Genomic DNA, 26439 nt, shown 5'->3' on the forward strand with positions numbered 1-26439 from the left:
CTTTTTCTAAACCGTATGGGCCAGCATACGTGTTTTAATGAAGCACTTGTTTTCTTTTTTTTAACCGCATTAATGTAACAGTTAAGATCAACTTTTTTTAAAAAAAAATACTGTAGGGGAAGCCGCACAGTAAATAAAAAATTATATTAAAATAGACTATTAAAAAAGAGTTACAACATATTTAACAAGAGGAAAGAAGAGATCTCTCATCTAAATTTACTCGGTAAAGGAGAGAAAGATCATTATTGAAGAATGTCTTCTAAGACAACACAGCAGGAATTATATATTATCAAAAATAAGCCCATGATCTTCCTCTCGATTGATAGGAACATTTAGGAAAATTTTCCATTGATCATGCTAACTGACAAGAGAACAGACCGAGACCAAAATTGCTACCGGTGCTAACAATATCAGCTGAGAAACTAGAGGAATGGAAGGCCCGGAATTGCTACAGGAAGTGCAACTCAATTATAGTAGATGAGATGAAATGGAAACTAAAAAAATGGGGCAAATTCTCAGTCAAATCCTTGTACGTATAAGGAATTGACTTTTTTTTTTTTGGGGGGGGGGGGGGGGGGGGGGGGGTTTGAGAAATCTGAAAAACTCCAATAGCCCTGAAAATCAAAATTTTTATATGGCTAATGCTGATAGGGAGATTTCAAGCTGCTAAGCAACTCAAGAAAATGAATTGGCTGGGAAACCAACTCTGTAGACTTTGTGGAGAAATTGAAGTAGACCATGTGATGTTTAGATGTGCTCCAGCAAGATTTATATGGTGCTGTGCGAGAGATATACTTCCTCCGTTTCACAATGTAAATTATTCTAGCATATCCCATATTCATATTTATGTTAATAAATCTAGACATATATATCTATCTAGTTTCATTAACATTAATATGAATATGAAAAATGCTAAAATGACTTACATTGTGAAACGGAGGGAGTATTAAACTAGAGCTCTGTACCTCGAAGCAAAGGGCAGAGCTGACTTGCTCAGAAATTTGAAGGACCCTGGAGAGAAGAGCAACCTAGCTGTATTTGCCTTTTTTCTGCAGCTTGTTGGGCCATTTGGCTTATGAGAAATGATTTAGTTTTCAATGATAAATATATGAGACTTGCTCCGGTCTAGTAAAAAGTATCTCGAGGTACCGGTACTTCACGGTACTAAATTGTTTCCAATCGTTGGATCTAGCTGTGCAGGATGGGTATTGTTAGATTCAACCATCGAAAACGATTTGATACCGTGAGATACTAATACCTCGAGGTACTTTTTACTGGACCGGAGCAGATCTCTAAATACATTATGAACATTTGTAGCATTGCTGACAAGGTGGTGAATTTGATGCAACAGTGGAGGCCGCTGGATCGATGAAGATCAATGGAGAGGTAGACTTTTTCAAGAACTTGCTGCTTGCCAGAATCAGGGGCTTGGAAAGAGAGGACGAACCAAGATGAAGGCGGTCAGGACGGTGGTGAAGAAGCTAGCTCAAGGCGAGGAGGAAGTGGAATGGCAGTGGCTTATGTGCCGTTTTTGCGACAACAATGTAGTAGTGTCTTGAAAATGTCTAGTTCTGCTGTTTGTTGGGTATGTTTACTTTTTGGCCCAATGTGTGGGTAATAATCCTAGGCTGCGTTCGTTCGGGTAACATCGAGGAGATAACACCTCGTTTTCCGCGCGCACGCTTCCCAAACTACTAAACGGTGTATTTTTTGTAAAAAAAAAATTTATAGAAAATTGTTTTAAAAAATCATATTAATCCATTTTCGAAATTTAAAATAATTAATACTTAATTAATCATGAGCTAATGGCTCATCTCGTTTTGCGTATCTTCCCAATCTCCTCGATCACCTTCTCCTTAAACTCACCCTTAGTTTTTTTTATTTTTTTTAGTGCTTTGTTTGCAATTGCGCGCAAGTTGGTGGCCCCAACGTCTTACAGCATCACCAACTGTCCCACGTCACTCCTCTCCTTCCCGTGTGTTAGATGGAGGATCTCACGATCCCATTCGGCACGTTAGATGGAAAAAACAGGAGAATTTTGTTGGTAGTTTAATCGAGTGGCTCACTTTTAGTTTTTAATAAAATTTAGACTTTCTTTTGGAGAGTTTTTTTTTACTTCCTATTTTTCAATTTTGGTTTGATTCACCACGTTAGATGGAAAAAAAGAAGAGAATTTTATTTTTTGTTTAACAAAAGGGAATTGTTAACCTTTTTTGGACAGATTTTGCATCTCCAAATCTTACAGATTTTAGGATATCAGATGGAATTCGAGATTCGTGCTCCATGTCATCTCCTCCAACTCCGGCAAACCTCTTCTTCTCTGGTGCCGGTGAGGACCCTACGGGTTAGGGTCCCGGGGTGGGGTGGGGTGGGAGTGGAAGGGGGAAGGGGGAGGGGAGAAGTTCGCCGGCTCTAGAGGGATGGCTGGGGGAGGCGGTAGCCCGGCGGTGGGAGGCGGATCAGGTGGGCGACGAGGCGGCTCCGGCAGCACCAGAGCCGCAGCGTTCGAGGAGGGTGGTGGGCCAGCGTCGGTGGCAAGGGCACCTCGCCGTCGACGGCTCGAGAAGAAAGGAGGGGAGGAGGGGGTAGGGGGAGGAGGCTGGTCGGGGGGAGGGGGGCGCGGGCTCGCCTTCGCCGTTGACACCCTCTGCCAGCCAGTGAGGCGGGCGGCGGCGCGGTGGGGCGGTGGCAGCGGGGGATTGGGCAGAGCCGCTCGCGAACGCGATGGGAGGGGAACGGGAGGAGGAGAGGCAGGGTTAATGCATCTGCACGAATCATAAAACACATCCAATGGTCCAAAATTTGAAAGATGAAAGGTGGGATTTTCTGTTAATAGATGTATAGACAGCTCCATTTTTAATTTAGTAAAAAAAACAAGGGGAGATAATACGTACTCTCTTAGTGATGCTCTTAAGTTTATGCTTTTTTTTAAGTAAAACTGGCGAAGATAAAACATAACTATAATAATGAATGAATATTCTTATCCGTTATACCATTAAGTACAACCCGGTCCCTTGATGGTGAACTAGCTATCTCGATCGATCCATATATAACGATATGGTACACATCCCCACGCTGCAAAAAACGGAAAGCTAGCTGCTCAAGCAAGCATGGCGCACGACGCAAAAATGGAGGATGCATCTCACGGTTACGTCTACCTCGCCATGGCTGTCGTGGCGCTGCTCGGCGTGCTGCTCACCAAGCGCAGCCGCACGGCGACGGCACAGCGGCCGCCTCCCGGGCCATGGCAGCTGCCGGTCATTGGCAGTCTTCACCACCTCGCCGGCAAGCTCCCGCACCACGCGATGCGCGATCTTGCGCGCCGCCACGGGCCGGTCATGATGCTCCGGCTCGGCGAGGTGCCCACGCTGGTGGTGTCGTCGCCGGAGGCGGCGCAAGAGGTGATGAGGACGAACGACGCGGTGTTCGCCACGCGGGCGCTGAGCGCCACCGTGCGAGCGGCCACCATGGGAGGCAGGGACATCGCGTTCGCGCCGTACGGGGACCGCTGGCGCCAGCTCCGGAAGATCGCCGCCACACAGCTCCTCTCCGCGCGCCGCGTCGCCTCCTTCCGCGCCATCCGCGAGGAGGAGGTCGCCACCGTGCTGCGCGCGGTGGCCGCGGCCGCGGCGGACGGGCGCGCCGTGGAGATGCGAGCGGCGCTGTGCGTGGTCGTGGCCGACTCCACCGCGCGCGCCATGGTGGGGGAGAGTTGCCAGGAGCGCGACGCGTTCCTCCGTGAGATCGATCGTTCCATGGAGCTCGTGAGCGGGTTCAACCCGGAGGACCTGTGGCCGTCGTCGCGTCTCGCCGGCCGTCTCAGCGGCGCCGTGCGCAAGATCGAGGCGAGCCTCCACACGGTGTTGGGCATCCTCGACCGCATCATCCAGAAGCGCCTGCAGGAGAAGATTGGCGGCGCCGGCGGCGGCGCCGCCGGCGAGGACATTCTGGACGTGCTGCTGAGGATACACAAGGATGGCGGTGCCGGCGGCCTCCAGGTCCCGCTCGACATGGACGACATCACATTAGTCATCACTGTAAGTGATCAACTGCCGAATAAAATTTGAAAATATACCCATTTTTTTTTCATAATTTACGTTTATATACACGGGGAGGAGGATTTGCGCAAATATACCTCTCCCGCTTGTTAGTAATGCGGGAGCGAAACGAATGCGCGGCGTGGTGGTGCGTGACCGAAAGGCGCAGCGGTTGCGCGCAACGGTGGCGCGGGACCGGCTCACCACGGCGCGTATTCGTTTCGCTCCTGCCTTCCTAGCACGCGAGAGAGGTATATTTGCGTAAATCCTCCTCCCAGTATATAAAAACGCAAATTATGAAAAAAGGTATATTTTTAAATTTTATTCATCAACTGCCTTCATGTGATTTCTTATGAAGAACAGGAACCTGCAACTTGCCACGGAGCATGACACTATGACATATGGACAGAGGGCTTGCAATTTCAGAACGAAATTTTCAAAATTTCAGTAATTTTGCCCCCCACCGACAAGCACATATATTGCCGATTTTTTTTCAATATTTTGTGAACTTGGTCAAAATTTATTCAAATTTATGAAAAAATATTATATTTTCCAATAATTTCGGCAAAAAAAACCCCATTTTCAGAAATTTCGATTGCCGCTGAAATACCGAAATTTTCAATGAAAGCGAAAGTGTAAATCACTGCTATCTACCGATGGTTTATTTGGTGCCAAGAGAAGTAAAGCGTAGAGCATTCACTCACCAGCCTTTTCGCTTTTGTGCCCGGTTGAAGATACGGGAACTCTAATTAATCACTTAAGTAGATGTCCAACCTTATGTCATGCAAAATGTTACCCCATTCATTTTAAAATATAAGGCACAACGATCCAACGATCCAATAGAATTAGAAATCTTGAATATGGAAGAGTTAAATAATAATAATTTGGTGGAGGGAATATACTAAGTTAATTGTATACATGCATGCATGTCTTATATTATAAAAAAAAAGTAGTTATATCTTATCGTATGGAATGGATGGAGTACAAGAAATCACCTATACTTTTGTCTAGAAATCACCTATACTTTTGTCTACAAATTTTTTTTCAAAAATTGGACAGTTGTAACTATAGTATAATCGTTGACGTAATTAAACTATAACTACAACTACAGTAAACATGTATGTAACTTTAAAAAAAATCCCTCCATAACATGATACTCCCTCCATTCCAAAATATAAGGCACAACCACCCTCAACCCAAAGACCAAGAAACCATTATTATCATCTCCTAGTTTAGATCACCCTAATAAATATAATGCATGCATCCAATAGAATTAGAGATCTTAAGGGTGGATGATTTAAAAAATTAATAATTTAATAGAGAAGAGGTCCTAGTTAATTGTATGCATACATGCATGCCTTATATTATGGAACATTCAAGAAAAAGTAGCTGTGACTTATATTATGGAACGGAGGGAGTACTATAGTAAAACAAAGGTCATGAGAAGTAATTCTCACACGTGTGTGCGCTGTGCCCACTAGAACGGATACCCTCATCTCAATCGGGCAGTAAGCCCCATCTCAATCGGGCATGGCGTCCGTCACAGGCTAGAAGTCACTGATGTGAAGAGCTATCTCAATCGGGCAAATGGCCGTCACGGATGATTCTATCTCAATCAGGCCCTAAGTAAAGCCCGTCACCGATAGCTTTGACCCAGACGACCAGTCAGACTATAGCCCGTCACAGATGACCTATCTTAATCGGGCCACAACTAGCGCCCATCACAGATGACCCTTATCTGTGACGGGCATTAACTATAGCCCGTCACAGATGACAGATGACGGGCATTAACTCAATCGGACCCTAAGTAAAGCCCGTCACCGATAGCTTTGACCCAGACGACCAGTCAAACTATAGCCCGTCACAGATGACCTATCTCAATCGGGCCACAACTAGCGCCCGTCACAGATGACCCTTATCTGTGACGGGCATTAACTATAGCCCGTCACAGATGAGTCATCTGTGATGGGCATTAATTATAGCCCGTCACAGATGACGGGCATTAACTTATGGTAGAGTTAATGCCCGTCATAGATGAGTATATTCCAAAAATAAATAAATTTTAATTTTTGGCTAGCCCTCACTCGTGAACTTCCCGGTCGATCACCCATCCCAAAATTGCTCTAGACCAAGCACACTTAACGTCAAAGTTCTTTAGAGATTGGCTTCCGAAAAAGTAATTGTAACATGTTGGTATGAGTATTCTATTAATCCTATTATGCCCTAGGCCAGGATGTCAAATTGGGGTTATTAAATGATTTCAAATGGAAAAGTTACCAAAACCAAAGTTGTAAAACTCATCGAGGTGCAAAATTTTTATTTTGGTCATTTCTCCATCTGACTCTATTTAAACAATTTGAAATTTAAAATTCAAAGTTTGAAAAGTTCAAATAGAATTTTAGATCAGTGAACGACTTCAACTGAAAAAGTCATCAACAACAAAGTTGTATAACTCATCAAAATCTATAACTTTTATTTTGGTCATTTTTCTATATAACATTTTTTGGACTGTTTGAATTTGAATTTGAAAATATGACAACTTCAAACAACATTTTCAAATACTAAATGATATCAACTGAAAAAGTCATCAACAACAAAGTTGAATAACTCATCAAGATCTAAAACTTTTATTTTGGTCATTTCTTCATACGACAAAGTGATAGTAATATTGTTCACAAAATTGACATATCTCTTATCTGGTTTTATAAACTATAACACATATATATAAAATTTGTGAATAATATTACTAACATTTCGTCAGATGAAGAAATAACAAAAATAAAAGTTTTAGATCTTGATGAGCTATTCAACTTTGTTGTTGATGACTTTTTCAATTGAAATCATTTAGTATTTGAAAATGTTGTTTGAAGTTGTCATATTTTTAAATTCAAATTCAAATTGTTCAAAAAAATGTTATATTGAAAAATGACCAAACTAAAAGTTGTAAATATTGATAAGTTATACAACTTTATTGTTGACATTTTTTCCATTTGAAATCATTTACTACCTGTAAAATTATTTGCTATAGTCAACTTACAAATATAAACATTTCATATGAAAAATGGAAAAATAGTCATTGTTGACGGGCTTTAGTTAATGCCCGATAGAGATTAAGTATATAGCCCGCCACTGATGAGTCATCTGTGACGGACTTAGTTGTTATCTCAAACGGGCCTCAAGTTGGTGCACATCACAGATGATGGTCATTTGTGACGGGCCACAACTTGAGGCCCGTTTGAGATATGGAATGTTATCTCAAACAGGCCTAAAGTTGTGGCCCGTCACACCACTTTAGGCCCGTTTGAGATATGGAATGTTATCTCAATCGGGCCTAAAGTTGTGGCCCGTCACTAATAGGTGTCATCCGTGACGGGCTTAAGTTTTATACCCATCTAACATGTCTGTGCGACCATATCTCAATCGGACGGCCCGCTATTTCTAAACATATTAGAGCCCGTCACAGATAGAAGGATCTGTACTAGTGGCCTTTTTTTCTTTCCCACTTACACAAATCTTGAAAAAAATCCAACAGTTCAAAATTACGTGAAAGTTACAAATAAATTACATTATAGTTACATGTACTATCATTATATTCTAATTACATAATTGTTTCTAAAAGTTGCATGGTGTAGATACTAAGACACCATGAGCATGCAACTACAGAATGCTCATGCTCGTGCACTCTTCCTCACTATTGTTTCTTCCACATATTCCTATAGTCTATTCAATGACCCCCCATCTCTTCATATGCAGGACCTCTTCAGCGGTGGCGGCGAAACGGTGGCGACGCTGCTGGTATGGGCAATGGCAGAGCTGATTCGGAACCCGATGGCCATGCAGAAGGCAACAGCAGAGGTGCGACGTGCCTTCACACTGCCCGGCGTTGTGTCGGAGGGCGAGGGCACGCTCGGCGAGCTCCGATACCTGCACCTCGTCATCAGGGAGACGTTTCGGTTGCACCCGCCGGGGCCACTACTGCTCCCGCGCGAGTGCTCGGAGCCGTGCCAGGTGCTCGGCTACGACGTGCCGCGCGGCACGCAGGTGCTGGTCAACGTCTGGGCGATAGGCCGTGATGAGCGGTGCTGGCCGGCCGTCGCCGGCGGCGGCTCACCAGAGGAGTTCTGGCCGGAGCGGTTCGAGGATGGCGCCGAGGCGGTCGACTTGAGGGGCAACAACTTCAAGCTCTTGCCATTCGGCGCCGGCCGCCGGATATGCCCCGGGGTGGCGTTCGCGCTCGCCAACATCGAGCTCACGCTCGCCAGCCTGCTCTTCCACTTCGACTGGGAGGTGCCCGGCATGGCCGACCCTGCCAAGCTGGACATGACCGAGACGTTGGGCATCACGGCGCGCCGCAAGGGCGACCTCCTGCTACGCCCCGTCCTCCGCATGCCCGTGCCCGGCGGCTACTAGAAGCCGTTGCCAGAATTTCAGCCATCTGCTCAGCCTTCTTTCTTGTGTTACATCTCCTAATCACCGTTATACAAGTCACTAGTAATACTAATATCATAATTATATATGTCAAACACAACAAGCCATGTTGTAGCTTCTCTGTTAAATAAGTGGAGAAATAATTGAAGGAAAAAGCTGCGGAATTATGCCGCTCTAATCTGTGTCAAGTATTACGGTTCTAAAAAAAGAATTTCATTTTACTTTCTGAACTATATTTTTTCAGAACACTTAGCCCCAAAATAATTTTTCCGGCTCATTTTCTATTCCAAATTATTAAAATGGCTCACCTTACTAATAACAATACTCCCTCCGTACCCGTTAAGGAAGTCGTTCAGAACAATGTTTAAGTCAAACCTTGGGAATATAAATCTTGAATAACTTTCAAATTGTTGAGTTTGAAAATGTAAAAGTTATATGAATAGATTTGTCTTGAAAAATACTTTCATAAAAGTATACTTATATCACTTTTCAACAAATATTTTTATAGAAACGAGAAGTCAAAATTGTGTTGTAGAGACCGTGTCGCTGTCCAAAACGACTTCCGTTATGAGTACGGAGGGAGTTCTTCTTTCCTTTGTTTATCCAGTGATCCCATCTCGCAGCAATCAAAGCAAGCACAGCAGTGCAGGACCAGAGGCACAACATAGCAGGCAGCCTTCTTACTTCCTCCTTGATTAGTTCTAAGAAAGATTAGGAACGTAGGATTTTTCTTGTTTGTATGATTTTTTCTTGCTATTTAATTTACTTTAGGTGTTACAATGTTAGCTAAAAGAGGCTTTTTACTGTTCTTAATTGGAGAAGGTACCATATTCTAGCCATCCATTCCACTCAATCTAACGGCCTAGGAAGGCTTGGTACCTAGCGGTACCACATCTCCCGCAAAAGCAGGTACTGAATGTTGTTGATGGTGGGAGGGCAATTTTGTACTTTCACATGCAGGAATCAAGTTGGAGCGGAGCACCATCTGTCCGATGCAGTCGTCTACTCATCGACTCCTCAAATCGAACAGAAACCGTATAGGCGAACACGGCGACGAGCCTGAGACAACCGATGCGGTGGTCTTCCGGGCGGCAGTGACCTCGGGGGAGGTGGGCCGATGGGGAACGCCGGCGACTTCGTGGTTCCCTCCCGTTAGTGCTCCCGCTTCCTTCCTCCTCCCGGTTCGATCCTGACGGCGCCGCATTAATTCTAGTCCCTCCTACCCATTCCACCAGAGCGAGGACGGGCATCGCAAGGGCGCCGGCAGCTGCAAGGTCAAATAGCGCCAGGGCGATTGGCAGCTACGGGCTACGGTGAGGTCACCAGGAAACTTGAAGCAGACAAAGCTTTTCACTCGAGAAGCTCATCTAGAGAAGCCAATATAAATCCATGAATTTCAGAGGCCTCATGGCAAGGAGTTAGAAGTCCTGCAAACCAGACATTTGTTTGCAAGCTAATTGCATCGTTATGCGCTGAACCACAACTAATTACAGAAAGGTTTACAAAAGAGCCTTTTCAAGAACAATACTCCAACTAAAAAGGAACAAGGAGCTTGAAGAACAGTCATCATTAGAAAGTTCTGAATACATATCTGACATAAATTCCTAACAAATCCTATATTCCACAGACAAGATCTGAATAACCACTGCGTACCACACTAAAGAAGGTTCAGAGTTCCACACTTCCACTTCATTTGAGTTTCACAAGGTTCACTGGTTCAGAGTTCCAGGAACTGAACTTGGCATTTTCACAATACTGAACACTCGTACTTCATGCGAGCTTTGAAGCACGGCATATATACTAGCACAAGACAAACCACTATGCATGCTATGGACACGACATGACTGTCTAAGTGTGGAGTTGGGCAGGGCACGATGACCAAGAGCAAAGGGGGAGATAGCCGACAGATGAAGGCAACGGCGCACTGTGGCTGCAGCAGAAAGGACAAAGAATCGGAGACGGCCAGGGGAGGGAGCAGTGGCACCCTACCGCGGGGAGGACAGAGACGCTAGCAGAAGAAGCGGGGAGGCTGGCTTTATGAAGCAGCGACGCCGTGGATCGATGGTCGGCGGCAAGATAGATGGGTGGAGGCGGCGCTATAGATGGGCGGCCGACGGCGTCCTGGAGGAAAGGAGAGGCCGCACCATCCAGGGACGTGCGCCGGCGCCAAAGCAAGTGAAGACAAGGATGCGGAGCGGAGGGGAAGAGGACGAAGAAGAAGACGGAGAAGAGACGATGTTAGGTGTAGGAGCGGAGGGGTACCACACGCGCAGACGCGCTATTCCGATCGTATCCTTTGTGAAGGGACGGATGGATGGAGTTGATAACTCCCAGTACCTGGTACCTCATGGAATCTACTCAAGGATGGTAAAAATACTCTACCTAAAAAGCATTTGTCAGGTGCTCATAAAAAATACAAAAGAAAAGGAAACGAACAGTTTATTGATTCGCATAGGCAGGAAAGCGTGAATGGCTTGGCTATGTGCAACATTGATAAGAATTTCTTGGACAATATTGATCTCAAAACTGTCGTTAGTGATTTTGCTTTAAGAAATACCCGAAAAAAAAATTTTATAAGAGACAAGTGATATTTGCGATCTCCTATTAAGGTATTCATACTACTTTATTTATGCAACGTTTTTTAGTTGTCAATTATACTATCGATATTATCGATATTATTTATTAAGTATGATTTATTGTATATCATGTTAGAAATGTTACTTCTTTCTCTGTAAAGGATATAAGTAGTTATAGTGTAAATATTACAAGTAAAAGAATAGTCTTAAGAGCCTATGATACCGAGTTTGTGTAGAGCCCTCGAAATTGTATAGCCAGCCGATGGAACCGAGGATGAGACGGCGCGGCCGACGGCGCTGCGACGGGGCCGGCGAAGACGAGGCTTGGCCGGAGCGGAGAACAACGTCACGCGGTGCTAGGGGGTGACGACGGTGTAGTCGGCTGGCGCACGGGCGGCGTGGCCGAAGACGGTTGGAGGTGGTGCGGCGGGCGGCGGCGGCACCACTGGTTATCGGCGGGGGCGCGCTTAGAAGGAGAGATTTAATTTTTGGTTTTCCATTTTAATTAACTGTGAATTTGGTTTTTGGTTGATTTAAAATTATTTCTTGTGCTATGAAAATTCAAGTAAAAATTGAAAGACCAATTTAGAGCATGGAGAATTAAATAAAAATATTCCAAGCCACTTTCAAATTTGTCTTGGATGTATTTTAGTGTTTGATATTTCTTTTAGATTTTTTAGTTATTTCTATTATTCTTTTTAGAAAGGTGGTTTTTAACTTGGGATAAATTTATCCGGATGTGACAAATACTCACCAAATAATGTGCAAAATAGAAAACGTATATCCCACTAATAAAAAAAATCTACTACCATAGTTAGCTATATCGTTATTTGCGTACACATGCATTACGAGAACATGTTTTGTGTAAACAAGCTTCACGTGCATACTTTATGGACACCAACTAACAAATATCATAAAAAAACTAGAACAAATTATGTATACACTTTCAATAGTATTACACCTACATATAAAGTCTTAAGCTCAAATTCATTTTATTTTAGCCATAAAAAATTTGGCAGTTCTAAGACTACAAGTCTATTATTAGAATTTTGTCTTTTTATTGCACTATGTAAAATAAATTTAAAGATGAAACTTTATACATAGATATAATGCTATTGAAAGTATATGTTTTTTAGATTTTTTGGTGACATTTATTAGTTGATGTGCATGATGTGTACATGGGAAGGCTTGTGTACATTGATATGTATACTTCAGCCAATTAAGAGTAAATTTTACGAGAGCATATTTTCTTCGAGCAAACTATGACAAAGCTACGAATTTAAGGCGTTGTATCATAAAAATATAGATTTAGTGCAGAAGTTCTCTCAGAACAACATATTTAAGATTGAGTATTATAAAAATAAAGATTAATTAGCAAATTTATCATAAAACTATAGGTGTAGTGCTGATGTGAGCACAAAGCTATAATGTTTGTAGTCCAAGGTAATGGAATTGCAAGGGATTTAAACCCTATACTTTAATTTTTTTGATAACTTCGATATTAAATATGCAGTCTTGTGATAGTAGGCCTTAAATATGTAATTTTACGATAAATTTGCTATTAATATCTGTAGTTTTGATGCAATGCCTTGAATATGTGTAGTTTTGCGATAGTTTGGTCAAAATATATGCAGTTTTATAAAATTTACTCACTAATTAATGATCTTGTATGTGACAATTTTTTTAATATTTGTGACGAAAGCAGATCTCATCATAGATGGGGCTAAATCACATAATGAAAATGAAGATGAAGATGAAGATTAAGTTTTTTACACAAAACGAGGTGGTTTTAACGTATGGTTGATTGAGTTTTAATTATTACAAACTTGAAAAATAGATTAATATGATATTTTAGAGGAACTTTCATATAGAAAATTTTCACACAAAACACATCGTTTAGAAGTTTGAAAAGCGTTCCACGAAAATCTTAATCTTCATCCAACTTTTGTGGGAGAAAATAACGGGACCATAGTCCTGTCCGTGGATGATTATTTTTGTAACTACTAGTGCTTTTAAGTTTGTATATGATCATATTTATGTAAAGACAATTGATACTGCACTGCATTGACCAGCTTATATGCGCATGAGAAAAAAAATATACAGGTTCAGGCAATAATAGCCCTGTCCTATTGGGTTTGTACACGTTAGTATGTATGGGGTACGGTACAATGTGTGATGAGACTAAATTGTTTAGTACGTATAAGGTATAAGTGTGTGGTGAGACTAAATTGTTTTGTACACGTATGGGGTACAATGTGTTAGTTCGTACTGCACTACTGGAGAAACTATTCTTATATATAGTTGGTCAAAGCATGTTTTTGCATGGGGTCAACCACACTACACGACCTCTAAGCCCCGTTCTTTTTTCATTGACATGCAAATTTTTTCTCGATTTTTATCAACACGATTTTCAAACTGCTACTGAATGGTGTGTTTCGTACGATTTTTTTTCTTGTAAAAGTTGATCTAAAATACTAAATAAATCTATTTTTCAAGTTTATAATAATTAAAACTTAATTAATCTTGTGCTAATAACTTTTTCCATTTTGTGTCCTTACTTAATCTTCATTTATTGGACACCAGTTTAATGCATGTGAAAATCATGTATTTTCACCATAATAAACCTAATCAAGTGTGGTCATATAAATGTATATGTATCTCTAGCGGGTGTAGGGTTAGTAGACTAAACTCTAATTGTCATGTTATTGGCTCTAAATAATTATCAATAAATATCATTATACAAATGATAAAATTGTGTATTTCTATATTTGTGGATGTATTCAGGAGAGATTGCTGGCTTTGCAGCTTCTCTGCAGCAATAGTAGAAGTTGTAGCTAGAAGACTAACACTACTGGGAGAAACCATCTTTGGTCGGTCGCCCAAAAATCACAAGTCCCAGTTCGAATAGGAACCGGGACTAAAGATCATTTTTAGTCCCGATTTAAAGAAGTTATCAGGTCGAGTTGGACCCCAATTATCTTTAGTCCCGGTTGGTATAAACAACCGGGACTAAAAATAGATCTTTAGTCCTGGCTCTTTATACCAACCGGGACAAAAATCCTCCCGAGCGCGCGCCGAGTCCTCTCTCTCTCTCGGTCTTATCAATAAGACCGATAAAAACCATCTCCACTATCCAGCCTCGATCCCATCTCAATCGTCTCTCTCTGATCCCCCTCTCCTCTCCCCTTCCTCCCCATTCCCCTCTCCTCCCCCTCCCCGCCTCCTCCTCCTCCTACCATGACCTCTATGGTCAGTGGCGGCCGGTTGGGGTCGGCGGCGGCGGCAAGTCGGGAGCGGCGGCGGGCGGGCGCTGCTGCGCTGGATCGGGCAGGAGCAGCGGCGGCAGGCCGGGCGGGCGGGAGCAACGGCAGCCGGCCGGGCAAGCGGGAGCGGGAGCGAGCGCTGGATCGGGCGGGAGCGGCGGCGGCTGGCCGGGCGGGCGGGGTCGGCGGCGGCGCCTCGCGCTCCCTTCCACCAGATCCGGCGGTTGGGGAGGCACGGTGCTCTTCGGAATTTGTTTTCTTTTTTTTTAGGATTTGTGATGATTTTTTTTGAGAATTTGTGATGTGATCTGTGTTGTGAATATGTGTTGTGAATATGTGATGTATTTGTGATTGTTTTTCCAGAATTTGTGATGTAATTTTTTTAGAATTTATGATGAATTTGATCTGTGATTTTGGAGATGTGATGTGGAGCTGACTTGGGGATTTCTCTATTCGGGGATGATTAGGTGATGTAGTGATTAGTGAAATCAATATGAAAAAAAAAACAATTAAAAAAACTGCGCGTCGCCAGTTCTAGCTCTAGCATTTTTAGTTCCGGTTGGGAACACTAACCGGGACTAAAAATTGATTTTGACCCGGTTATTTGACCCGGGATTAAAGATACTCATCTTTAGTCCCGGATTCATACTCCCGGTTGCAAAACCAGGAGTATAAAGGGGTTACAAATCGGGAGAAAAGACCCTTTCTCTACCAGTGTAAGGGTGAGTTTCTGAAAAAAGTTGGAAGTTTGAAAAACAAGTTGGAAGTTTACATATACAGGAAAGTTTTTAATGTGATATGATGTGATGGAAAGTTGGAAATAGGACGGAAACTAAACACGGCATAATAATGGGTACTATTGGTGCTACCACAAATAGTTGGACTGAATAAGCGGACCTAACTATTTTGACTGACCGTTGTCCGATATATAGTTAGCACTACTAATTATGATGACGCGACCTGCCTCAGCCTCCGTCGCTCAACCAGCAAACGGTTATGGAGACCTGGCGGAGCTACATCCTACGGAGCTCCATATGTAATTAGTCACTACTAGATACATGTATGCTAAATTCACTAGTAGTAAAAATAACCATGGTTAGTTGGGTTGGTATACCTATTTTTAGCAATCCTTAAATTATTTTTTCTCTTAAATTACTTGTTCAATCTATGATATGATTACACCGCTAAATTTTTTACAATTAAATCTTTAGTACAAGACCACATATTGTAGTATTTCAATAAAAATAATATTTAGCTTGTTAATGTATTTTTTAAATGTTGCACATGTTTTATGTGAATGTTTCAACTAGTATACGTATGATGTTTCACTAGTTAATTTGCAAATGTTGCACGCCGTGTTCTTGCAATGTTTTGGTAAGTATTTTGTAGGGTTTCAATAGCTACAACTTAATATTCATGTAATAAAAATATTTCAACAATATTGTGCTTTTTCAAGTATATTGTATCTCTCATATTACTTCTCTAGTTTTGCTTGTTGGTACTCAATGTTTCATATATGTGGGGAAAAAGTACGAATTACTCCTCCCCGAACTATCGCGGTCGACCGAATTACCCCCCGAACCACAAAATCGGACATTCTTCATCTTGTAAACCGGACAAATAACCCCTCCGGCACAATCCGCAGTGGTTTTGATCCTACATGGCTGTCCAGTCAGCAATTCATTTATAAAAAAATAGGTGGGCCCCACCTGTCAGTTTGTCTCTTACCCAATCTCTCACTCCCTCTCTCTCTCTCTCTCTTCTTTAGGGCGACGGCGGAGGCAGCGGCGAGGCAACGTGAGCGCGGCGGCGGGGGAGGCGTTGCGAGGCGAGGCTACGGCGAGGTGAGCGTGGTGGAGGAGGAGGCGAGCACGAGCGCAGGTGAGTGGCGCGGGGGCAGGCGGTGGCCGGCGGCACAGGACATGAAGGCTGGACGTTGGCTGTCATAGCCACGACCGAGGAGGAGGCGGAGAAGGAGGAGGAGTGGGTGGAGGTGGGAGGAAGGGATGAGGAGCGGTGAGGCTCGCCTCGCCGGTGTCCATATACCTCCAGGGGAGGAGAGGAAGAGGGGCGGCAGCGGATGACGCCCGCCTCGCCTAAGACAGCCTCACTTGAGCCCGCCTAGTCACGCAACTAGTTCCCACTCCCACGGCCGCCCCCTTCTTCATCTTTCTTGCCCCATCTTGAGCCCGACATGGCCGCTGCGGCTAGAGCGGTGCTGGAAGGAGAGGGGAGGAGGAGGAGGAGGAGGAAGAGAGGCGGAAGCGGGAGGAGGCCTAGAAATCCTCCACCACCGCCCTAAACACCTCCGTCACTGGCCACTTTCCCCATTCAAAGCCTCATCGCTGGCCGCCGCCCTTATCTCGAACCCCACCTCCTCCAGCCAGTTGTCGCCGACGTTGCCCCCATCATCCTCCTCGGCATGGCCCATCGGCCGCCGCGCCCTCCCCACGAGCACTGCCGCTCGCCGCCTCCAGTGTCCTCCTCGGCGCCACCCATCGCCTCCACCGTTCTCCTCGGCTCGGCCCATTGGTCGCCATTCCCTCCCTGTGACACCGCCGTCCACCACTGTCGTCGCCGCACAAAATGCGAGAGAGATGAGAGAGAGAAGGATGAATCATGGAAGAGAGAGAGAAAGGGGGTGAGGGGGAGAGAAGCTGACATGTGGGTCCCACCGATTATTTTTTTAAAAAAATACCGACCAGACTGCCACATGTACATCACGTGGGACGAAAACCACTTCAGAACAGTTGGGGGGGTAATTCGTCCGGATTTAAAAGTTTAGGGTGTGAAATATCTAGCATTCGAGTTTATGGGGGTAATTTGGACGACCACGATAGTTTAGGGGGTAATTCATACTTTTTCCTATATGTGGTTATTGGTATTGAAGTTAGTATTTTTAGATGTTGCATTTCTCTAAAACACTTTATACAGTGAACTGAAACGATTTTGTTTAAGTGGTGAAACAATATTCGATTTTTTTTATCAAAATGTAATCAATGTGATATCTTGTTATAAAGATTTAATTGTAAAGAATACAAGGTATAATCGAATTGTAAAACGGATAATTATTTTAGGAGAAAAAATATTTGAGGAAAGGAGAAGAGGTGCAAATGAGATATAAAAACTTATGTGCACATACATGGCTAGACATTACATAACATAACATGCATGTCCAGATATGTATCGTGAATAAGAAAATGAGAGAAATAATAAGAGGTAAGTTATAGTCAATGGCAAAGTAGAGTATTGGAGAGGGACGCCCAATTTTTAGATAGTGGATCAGGCGTCCAGCTCAAAGCATTGTCGTAATTAAGAAACAACGATAATAGGTGCCTTTGCGAAAGTGATTCGGCTCGATGCAACCAACTGCCTACCTATTCTGCCGATGAAAACGGAAGTGGATTTTCGTCATTCGACGGCACGTCCTCTCGTTTTGTGCATGACATTTAAAAGTTATCAAAAAAATTGAAAAAAAATGTGAAGATAGATCAATATATGATATATCTTTTCTCAAACCTACAAGTTAAAATTTGATCTATACAATTCAAAACAAAAATAATAAATTTGATCGTGAACTGCGCATTCTATTAATTTATAGTTAAATTTGTTATTTTTGTTTCTACTTGTATAAGTTGAAATTTGAATATGCATATTTGTAAAGTGACATATCACAAATTGATTTATTCCACTAATTTTTTTTAAACTTTTTGATGACTTTTTAACTGGCACGTAAAAATGAGGGGATGAACAGAGTTTTCCGATGAAAACGGCCATTTGAGCTTCTCTGCACATGGTACGGTAAGCAGGGAAAGCAAGTGGTAACGGTACAACGTACTGCTACGCTGGCACGTGCCACGAACTTAAGTAGATCAACCAATTAGGAGAAGTTTCCAAATTAAAGGACAAAACATCATCCGGGAGAAGCAAACACACCGGGTCAGCATGGTCGGTATAGCCAAATTAACTGAAGCTCAAAAGTGTGTCCTCTTCAGCCTGTTATTTTCTGTAGTTATTAGGAATTTTTAGGATTTTGCTATCGTCGATCTCAATTGAACAGTGTCTGCCTTCTCTGTTTAGCGTTTCTAATTAATATAAACCATAGTATGTTATTGCATGATTTTCTTTCATAATACTTCCATTTGGTTGAGCTTGGCGCCTGAAAATTTTTGTTAGTCATCAACATAGTTTGTTAAATATGCTGATGGTGATGATTAATTATAGGGATCATTCTATAGGTGATAATACAATGCTAGTCAATCTGCGGCTCGATCATTGCTTGAAAAAAATTTGGAAATATCCATTATTTTTAACCTTTTTTAATTATATACTTGGTTTCGAAAACAATTGTAAAAATATAGGCATTCTGCGGGTTCGAAACACGGAACCAAGTTTTTGGCACGGTGAAAAAACACGGGAGCAGCGGCCGGTGCAATCCCGCGTTGCGGGCGCGCGCAGTACCGGGTGCTTGGCACCGATTGCAGATCCTCTGCAATACTGCTTCTGCAGTAGTCGTGGCTGACGTGTACTGCAGGTAATTCCCGTTGCTCGGCACCGCATGGTCCCGCGGGCTGGCTATGGGAGACCGGGTGCATGTGCTGATGTGCATGCATGCGTAGCTGCATGCTTGAGCCGCTAGATGCATGCGACGCGGTGCGCTGCCTCGATAGCGCGATCTCGCTGGCCGCTGCGTTGCCGCGCCCGTGTCTGAGCCGCGCAACCACCGTGATCCCGCACTTCTAGCTCGCGTCGCGGGACTGTACGTGGCGGTTCCGCTCGGGAATAGCCGGGCCGGCGGTCACCTTGTGGATTCATACCGAGATTGCTATTCGGCGATCAGTCGCGCGTCTCCCCCCCCCCCCCCCCTCTAGCGCGACTGGACACATGTCGCGCGCGGAGAGGAGGCGGCGATGCGCCGGAGGGAGGAGCGAGTTTTTCGTTTTTTCTCGTTTCTGTTCGGTTGGTTTTTTTCACCAGTGTTTTCGTTTCTGTTTGGTTTTTTCCTTCGGTTTTTTCCTTGTTCGGTTTGTTATTTTTCCGGTTTCTCTTCAGTTCGGCTTTTTTTTCAAGACGTATAAATATCAAGTTTGTATTCGTATGTATACCAAGTTTGTATTCGTATATATAGAATGTTTGTATACGCGTATACAAACTTTCTATATACGTATACAAACTTTCTATACGCGTATACAAAGTTTATATACGCGTATACAAACTTTCTATACGCGTATACAAAGTTTGTATACATATATACAAAGTTTATTTACGCGTATACAAACTTTGTATACGTGTGTATATATTTTTTATGCATTGAAATATATTCATAAAAAATATATATATATACACGTATATATATAGTATATACATATGATGTATATAGTAGTACATATGAGAGACTGGAGGTAGGAGGTGGGGCGGCTGACTGCGCGCCTCCGCGCGCGCGGCTGATCGCATATCAGCCGCGTCCCCGCGTCCTCACTCCACCAAACGAGTATATCTATATTTTCATACGGGCATATAAACGTAAATTATTGAAAAATTTATTCACAAAATTTTTTCATCATTGCTTCGCCATGTTGGTTTTTTAAGTTGTATATGTGTACCATTTGTTTTGTCCTATTTTGTTCGTGGTAAATGCGAGCCTACACACCATATCGAAAAGTGTCAAATAACCTGATTTTTTTTTTACAATTTGGTTATTTCTAAAAACTTATTTTACAATGGCCCCTTTGTAAACCTTACTATCAAAGTGGACCCATAGCTCGCGCCTAAGGCTATTGGCACTGAAGTTAAATGTCTCGATACCAACACCCAACCCTTGACGCCAGTTGGTTTGGCACTGAGCATCCATATCTCATAGTATTTTTCTTCTCTCCTCCCATCCCTCTTCAAAATTTTTTGATTTTCTGCTAAATTTTAGAAATATCATGATTCATTTCCGCTAATTTATTTCAATTTATAAGAAACCTAATTTGAAATGAGGGTATGGACGCTCCCGTCCACCAACCTCTAAATCCTATTGATTTTCCAAGGAAATTTTGACAGATTAAAATATCAAGATTCATTTTCCATAATTTGTCATTTATAGGAAACTTAATCTAAGATGAGGGTGCAAGTTCCTTTCTGCTTTGCCCAACCTATATGTTGATTTTTTGTGTAAAATAAAGTGGGAAAATTGACAAGGTAGCAATTTTTAATTTATTCTAGAATTTCAGTAAGTAGTTTTTTTTAAAAAACAAAATGGTGATTCACTGTAGTAATACTTGTGATAAAGAGATAATTTATCGTCATACTATCATGATGGAAAAAAAATTGAAAATGACTACATGGAATCTATTTAAATTTTTCTGGAGGTCTTAGTTAGAACGTGTACTGTGGTAAATTTTATTTACCAAGGCAAGAGAGTTACCGATGGCTTAGCATGAACAAGTACTCCCTCCGTTCCACAATATACAAGTACTCCCTCCGTCCCACAATAAGGAATTTTGAGTTTTTGATTATACTGTTTGATCACTCGTCTTATTCAAAAAAATTTGTGCAAATATAAAAAACGAAAAGTTGTACTTAAATTACTTTAGATAATAAATTAAGTCAAAAAAAATAATTCTAAATTTTTTTAATAAGACGAGTGGTTAAACAGTGTAAGTAAAAACTTAAAATCTCTTATATTATATTATAGGACAGGGGTAGTTTTTTTTACAAAGGTCTCAATAGGGAGGAAGGAGCTAGGGTGATATATCATAAAAGCATGTAAGTAGTGTAACTCTTCCTTTAGCGGTACTTCGTAATACGTACTTGTACTTTCATTTTTGTTACCATAATCAAACCTCCTGTTTTGTACACATTAATTTTAGTTGTACCAATGTACATTTAATTCTTTGTGAAAAACAGAACACATCTGATTATGAAAGACTCTTGTGTCTTGGTGCTCCATATAGACGCCATTAAAACCAACACCCAAGAATTGTATATATATACGAGTACATAGAGCCTCACTTCCCAACACAGCTGCAGAAGCATCGTCGTACACCACACAAAAAAAATGGCAGATCTTCACACCTATCTGTACCTTGGCCTGGCGCTCGTTTCCCTGCTCGCCGTGCAACTCGCCAGGCGTAGGCGCTCGTCGGCGGCGCATGGCTCTGGCGCGCTGCGGCTGCCGCCGGGGCCATGGCAGCTGCCGGTCATAGGCAGCCTGCACCACCTCGTCGGCAAGCTCCCGCACCAAGCGATGCGCGACCTGGCGCGTCGCCACGGGCCGGTCATGATGCTCCGGCTTGGGGAGGTGCCCACGCTGGTGGTGTCGTCGCGGGAGGCGGCGCGCGAGGTGACCAAGACCCACGACACGTCGTTCGCGTCGCGGCCGCTGAGCGCCACCACGCGCGTGTTCAGCAACGGCGGCAGGGACATCGTGTTCGCCCCGTACGGGGACTACTGGCGCCAGCTCCGGAAGATCGCCGTCACGGAGCTCCTCAGCGCGCGCCGCGTGGCCTCCTTCCGCGCCATCCGCGAGGAGGAGGTCGCCGCCATGCTGCGCGCGGTGGCCGCCTCCGCGGCGGCCGGGCGCGCCGTCGAGATGCGGCCGCTGCTGTCGGCGTTCGTGTCCGACTCCACCGTGCGCGCCGTGATGGGCGACCGGTTCCCCCACCTCGACGTGTTCCTCCGCGAGCTCGACCGCTCCATCGAGCTCGTGGTCGGGTTCAACCCGGCGGACTTGTGGCCATCGTCGCGCCTCGCCGGCTGTCTCACCGGCACCATGCGCCAGGCCAAGAAATGCTGGGACACGATGTCCAGCATCCTCGAAAGCACCATCCAGGAGCACCTCCAGAAGAATAGCAGCGGCGGCGGCGGCGGCGCTGAAGCCACCGACGAGGACCTCATCGATGTTTTGCTAAGGATACAGAAGGAGGGAGGGCTCCAGTTCCCGTTCGACATGGACGTCATCAAGTCTGTCATCCATGTAAGTGACTACGCCCCCACGAATTATCTTAGGGCACTATTTAGCACAGCTCCAGCTTCACCTCTTTTGAAGTTGGAACGCAGCCAAACAATTTCAGCTCCATCTTAAAATAGGAGCACAGCTGGGTAGAGCGTTCTCAACTCAATAGGTGAAGCTGGATTTAGACTGTTCCATAACTCCACTTTATACCTAACTCCTACATTAAATGAAAAAATTAGAGCTCTATCAAATAGACCCTACGTCATTTTCCGTGTCATGTGCCAACTGTCAACTTGTCCTCCAGCCTGACACTATGGCATCTGGTCACATATGGTTTTTAACCAGAGGGCAGTACAAAGCTTTTTAGCTGGTGAGCACGGTCATCGCTTTGCTAATGTCACTACTTCACAAAAGTTAAATTGCGTCGGATGGGAAAGTTATATAGGTGCCGGATTTTCCACTCGGCATCTAACAGATGCACTAACGAGGAGTCTTATCGATAAACTGGCACCTATGAACTGTACGATTTGCGAAAAGAAAAGACTCAGCTCAAGTGAGTTGAACCGATGCTCCAAATCCAACAAAAAAATGAATTGAAAGACACAATAACACAAGAATGTTCATAATAGAATCAAACAAACATTCATCATCCAACATCCCACAACAAGCACTAGAGCACTAGAACGGGCGCCGCCGCTCACCCTTGTTGACGTCGAAGGAAGGAGAAGCCAGATGCTGCTCGGGGACTAGCGCGGGAGCCAAATCCGATGGACCCCGAACTCAGGCCCGCTGGATTTGGCATCGGTTCCACCGCCATCACCATTGCCACTAGCGAGGGAGAGGATGTCGTCGTTTCTCTCGAGGGAGAGGGTGTTGCTGCTGCTCGCAAAGGAGAGGATGTTGCCACCACTCGCGAGGGAGAGGGTGCCACCAGTGCTCGCTGGTGGCGAGGGGAAAATGAGATAACGGTTGGTCAAAGGACTCAGCGTGAATGGATAAGAATGAGAGGCTCGACTTAGCTCGGTTTTTACGGGTACCTATGTTTTAATTAGCCGGCAATTATAATACATTGTAGGTGCCGGTTCTTTTAAAAAATCAATATCACTAGTATTGTTGCCAGTTTTTCTCTAAAACCGGTATCTATAGTTGTTCAAAGGTGTCGGTTGTATACTTTTTTTTATTTTTTGCCTATAGAGGTGGGAAATGGTAATAGGTACTGGTTCCAATTGAATCGGCTACTATGAGCCGAGCCCTATTAGAAGTTCTATAGTAGTGTGTATAAGCTGTTACTGCTTAGAACAACAAAAGATAATTATGATAAAACTTTTATACATGAGTTTGTTAGTAAATTAAAATCAAATGTTGAAAGTTAAACTTTAACTAAAAAATCCACAAAGAGTGAAATGTAATTCATATCAAATTTCGGCTATAGCTTATAAGCTGAAGGTTAAACGATGGGAGTGTACAGAGTGAAGACATGATGAACATCATAAGAACACTACAAAACCTTAGAGTTGGGCCAGTTGGCTCTCTTCATGTTCATTGCTGCCTCTTCGAGATAGAATGGAGTGGACATCCTCTCAGTTTGTGCATATCGTTTATAAAGTCATAAACTGTTTTCTTAAAAAAAAAGAAAAGATAGATCTATGGTACATCACCCCACAAATTAACATGCTAAAAAAATATATTTATATAGGTCAAATTTAAACTTGCATGTTTATTAAGTGATATACATATGCTATATATGTCAAATTTAAACTTGCATATTTGTGGGCTGGTATACAATATATTGATTTATCTTATCAAATTTGTAATTAACTTTTTAGATGACACTGCACCGTTTTTTAATAGATGATGTTAACTTTTGATATGACATCTGTTCATTCGTCTTATTTTTAAAAAAATATATTAATATTATTTATTTTATTCTGACTTATTTTATTATTACATAAAGTTAAGTAGGGCTTGTATCTCACTGTTATTCTAAATGTTATTTTAAAAGTTAATCATATCATCTATTTAAAGAAAACGAAGAACGAAGGTAGTATATATATATAAAAACATCACCTGTAGAAACTAATAGAGACCTCCCCCAGTCCCCCTCTTCCGGAAATTCCTACTATCTGATCTCATTCCTCTGCTTCTTTTCAGCGCTTAGATCTCCCTCATCTATGCCTCTCATTGTCTTATTTTTCGTATCTTGTATCTCGGGTTTATTAGAGTGAGCCTACGGTACGAATTTGATCGTCATTGAAAGCCATGAAGTCCAATCTATTCGTTCTTTCGTGATGGTTAGCTACGCAGCTTCAATAAAAATATGGAAAAGTGAAATCATCACTCGAGGGGATCCCCTCGTTTCGTACATATCACCTAAATAGTCATAAAAAAATATGAAATAAATTGACAACATAGATTAATATGAAATATATCACTCCATAAATATACAAGTTTAAATTCAACTTCTACAAGTTGTAACAAAAATAACAAATATAGTTGCGAATGTGCGATAACTATTTTCAGTTTAATTTGTTATTTTTGTTGCAACTTATAGAAGTTAAATTTGGTCTTGCATATATGTTGTCAATTTTTTTTAAATTTTTTTAATATGACATGCAAACAATGAGGGGATGTTCCCTCGAGGGATGAAAATCCACGTCCTAAAAATATGGCTCACATGCATGCAGAACGTCTTCGGCGCCGGCAGCGAGACATCGGCAACGACGCTGGGGTGGGCGATCGCTGAGCTAATCCGGAACCCGGCAGCGATGAAGAAGGCGACGATCGAGGTGAGGCAAACCTTCGCCGCGGCCGGCGTTGTGTCAGAGGCCGCTCTCAGCGAGCTCCGATACCTGCACCTCGTCATCAAGGAGACGCTCCGTCTCCACCCGCCGGGGCCGCTGCTGCTGCCGCGCGAGTGCCGGGAGCAGTGCAAGGTGCTCGGCTACGACGTGCCGCGTGGTACGCAGGTGCTGGTCAACGCCTGGGCGATCGGCCGCGACCCGCGGTACTGGCCTGGCGGCTCGCCCGAAGAGTTCCGCCCGGAGCGGTTCAGCGACGGCGAGCCAGCCGCCGTGTTGGATTTCAAGGGCACCGACTTCGAGCTCCTGCCGTTCGGCGCCGGCCGACGGATGTGTCCCGGGATGGCGTTCGGGCTCGCCAACATGGAGCTCCCTCTCGCTAGCTTGCTCTTCCACTTTGACTGGGAGGTGCCCGGAATGACCGACCCGACCAAGCTCGACATGACTGAGGCGTTCGGCATCAGTGTTCGCCGAAAGGCTGACCTCATCATTAGCCCCATACTCCGCGTGCCCGTGCCCGGCGTCTAGCCGAGGTCGCCGACGTTTCGTCGAACATTTAAATATTATCTCGTTGCGCACTACAGGTGTCACAACTCCTCAGCCATATGTTGCACAGTACATAAGCTTATCCAACGCAACCACCATCGTATGCTCATCTAAGCAATAAGTCTCACTTATTAGGAAACATTTGGGCTTAGACCCATGAAGACCCAGCCCAATATACTTATAAGACCCTTCACCTTACTTTTCATATATGCATTATACTTATAAATAGATAGTAGGAGACTCACTATTGTACACTTGAGCAATGGATGAATGAATAAGAGTATATACTATCCCTATATTTTATGTCTTCACTTTTTTTAAACACTATGCAACCTCTCTGGACTATGCATGTAGCATAGGGGTTGCATAATAGCATGACGTTTTACTATAAATGGAGGAAGAAGGAGAGTAACAACTTGCAAATCCATTTTGCATCTCACTAATATAATCACGAAACAGATTCCTCTCTCTATTCTTGTTCCTTTTTACTGCTCTCGGAGAAATCCTCCAACGCCGACGTGGAGTCGCCGGGGAATACCGATCGGGGATTTTTTGGGAACGGTTGCCCTCCAATGAGCGTTTCACCATGCCGCATCGGCCACAGACATTGCACCGAGCCATGGGAGAAAAAAAAAAGAAAGAAGCACCAACAAACGAGTTGCAGTGGGCCGTGGCTGCTTGCCGCACTGCCCCGCCATCGCATGGCCGCCCCTCTTCGTGCCTTGCAGCCACAGAGGACAGGGCCACGTGGCTATATGCCTAAGAGCAAGTTTAATAGTATAACCAACACTCCAATTCATCTATAATCAATCTAATATCACATTCATACAATAGTTACATACTACACTATTA

General features: G+C 43.6%; 2 protein-coding genes across 2 annotated transcripts; both read left to right on the plus strand.

Moving 5' to 3' along the window:
- Positions 1 to 3110: 3110 nt before the first annotated feature.
- On the plus strand, positions 3111 to 8455 carry LOC127775819 (zealexin A1 synthase-like). The gene is made up of 2 exons (XM_052302124.1): positions 3111 to 4037; positions 7791 to 8455. The coding sequence occupies exons 1-2, from the start codon at positions 3111 to 3113 to the stop codon at positions 8445 to 8447; spliced, it is 1584 nt and encodes a 527-aa protein (XP_052158084.1). The 3' UTR covers positions 8448 to 8455.
- Positions 8456 to 21308: 12853 nt separating this feature from the next.
- Positions 21309 to 25883, plus strand: LOC127775631 (zealexin A1 synthase-like). Its single transcript, XM_052301906.1, has 2 exons — positions 21309 to 22264; positions 24928 to 25883. Exons 1-2 carry the CDS (start codon positions 21347 to 21349, stop codon positions 25567 to 25569), a joined length of 1560 nt encoding a protein of 519 aa, XP_052157866.1. The 5' UTR covers positions 21309 to 21346; the 3' UTR covers positions 25570 to 25883.
- The last annotated feature ends 556 nt before the right edge of the window (positions 25884 to 26439 follow it).

The sequence above is a fragment of the Oryza glaberrima genome, chromosome 6, assembly GCF_000147395.1.
Source record: "Oryza glaberrima chromosome 6, OglaRS2, whole genome shotgun sequence".
Classification (NCBI taxonomy): Eukaryota; Viridiplantae; Streptophyta; class Magnoliopsida; order Poales; family Poaceae; genus Oryza; species Oryza glaberrima.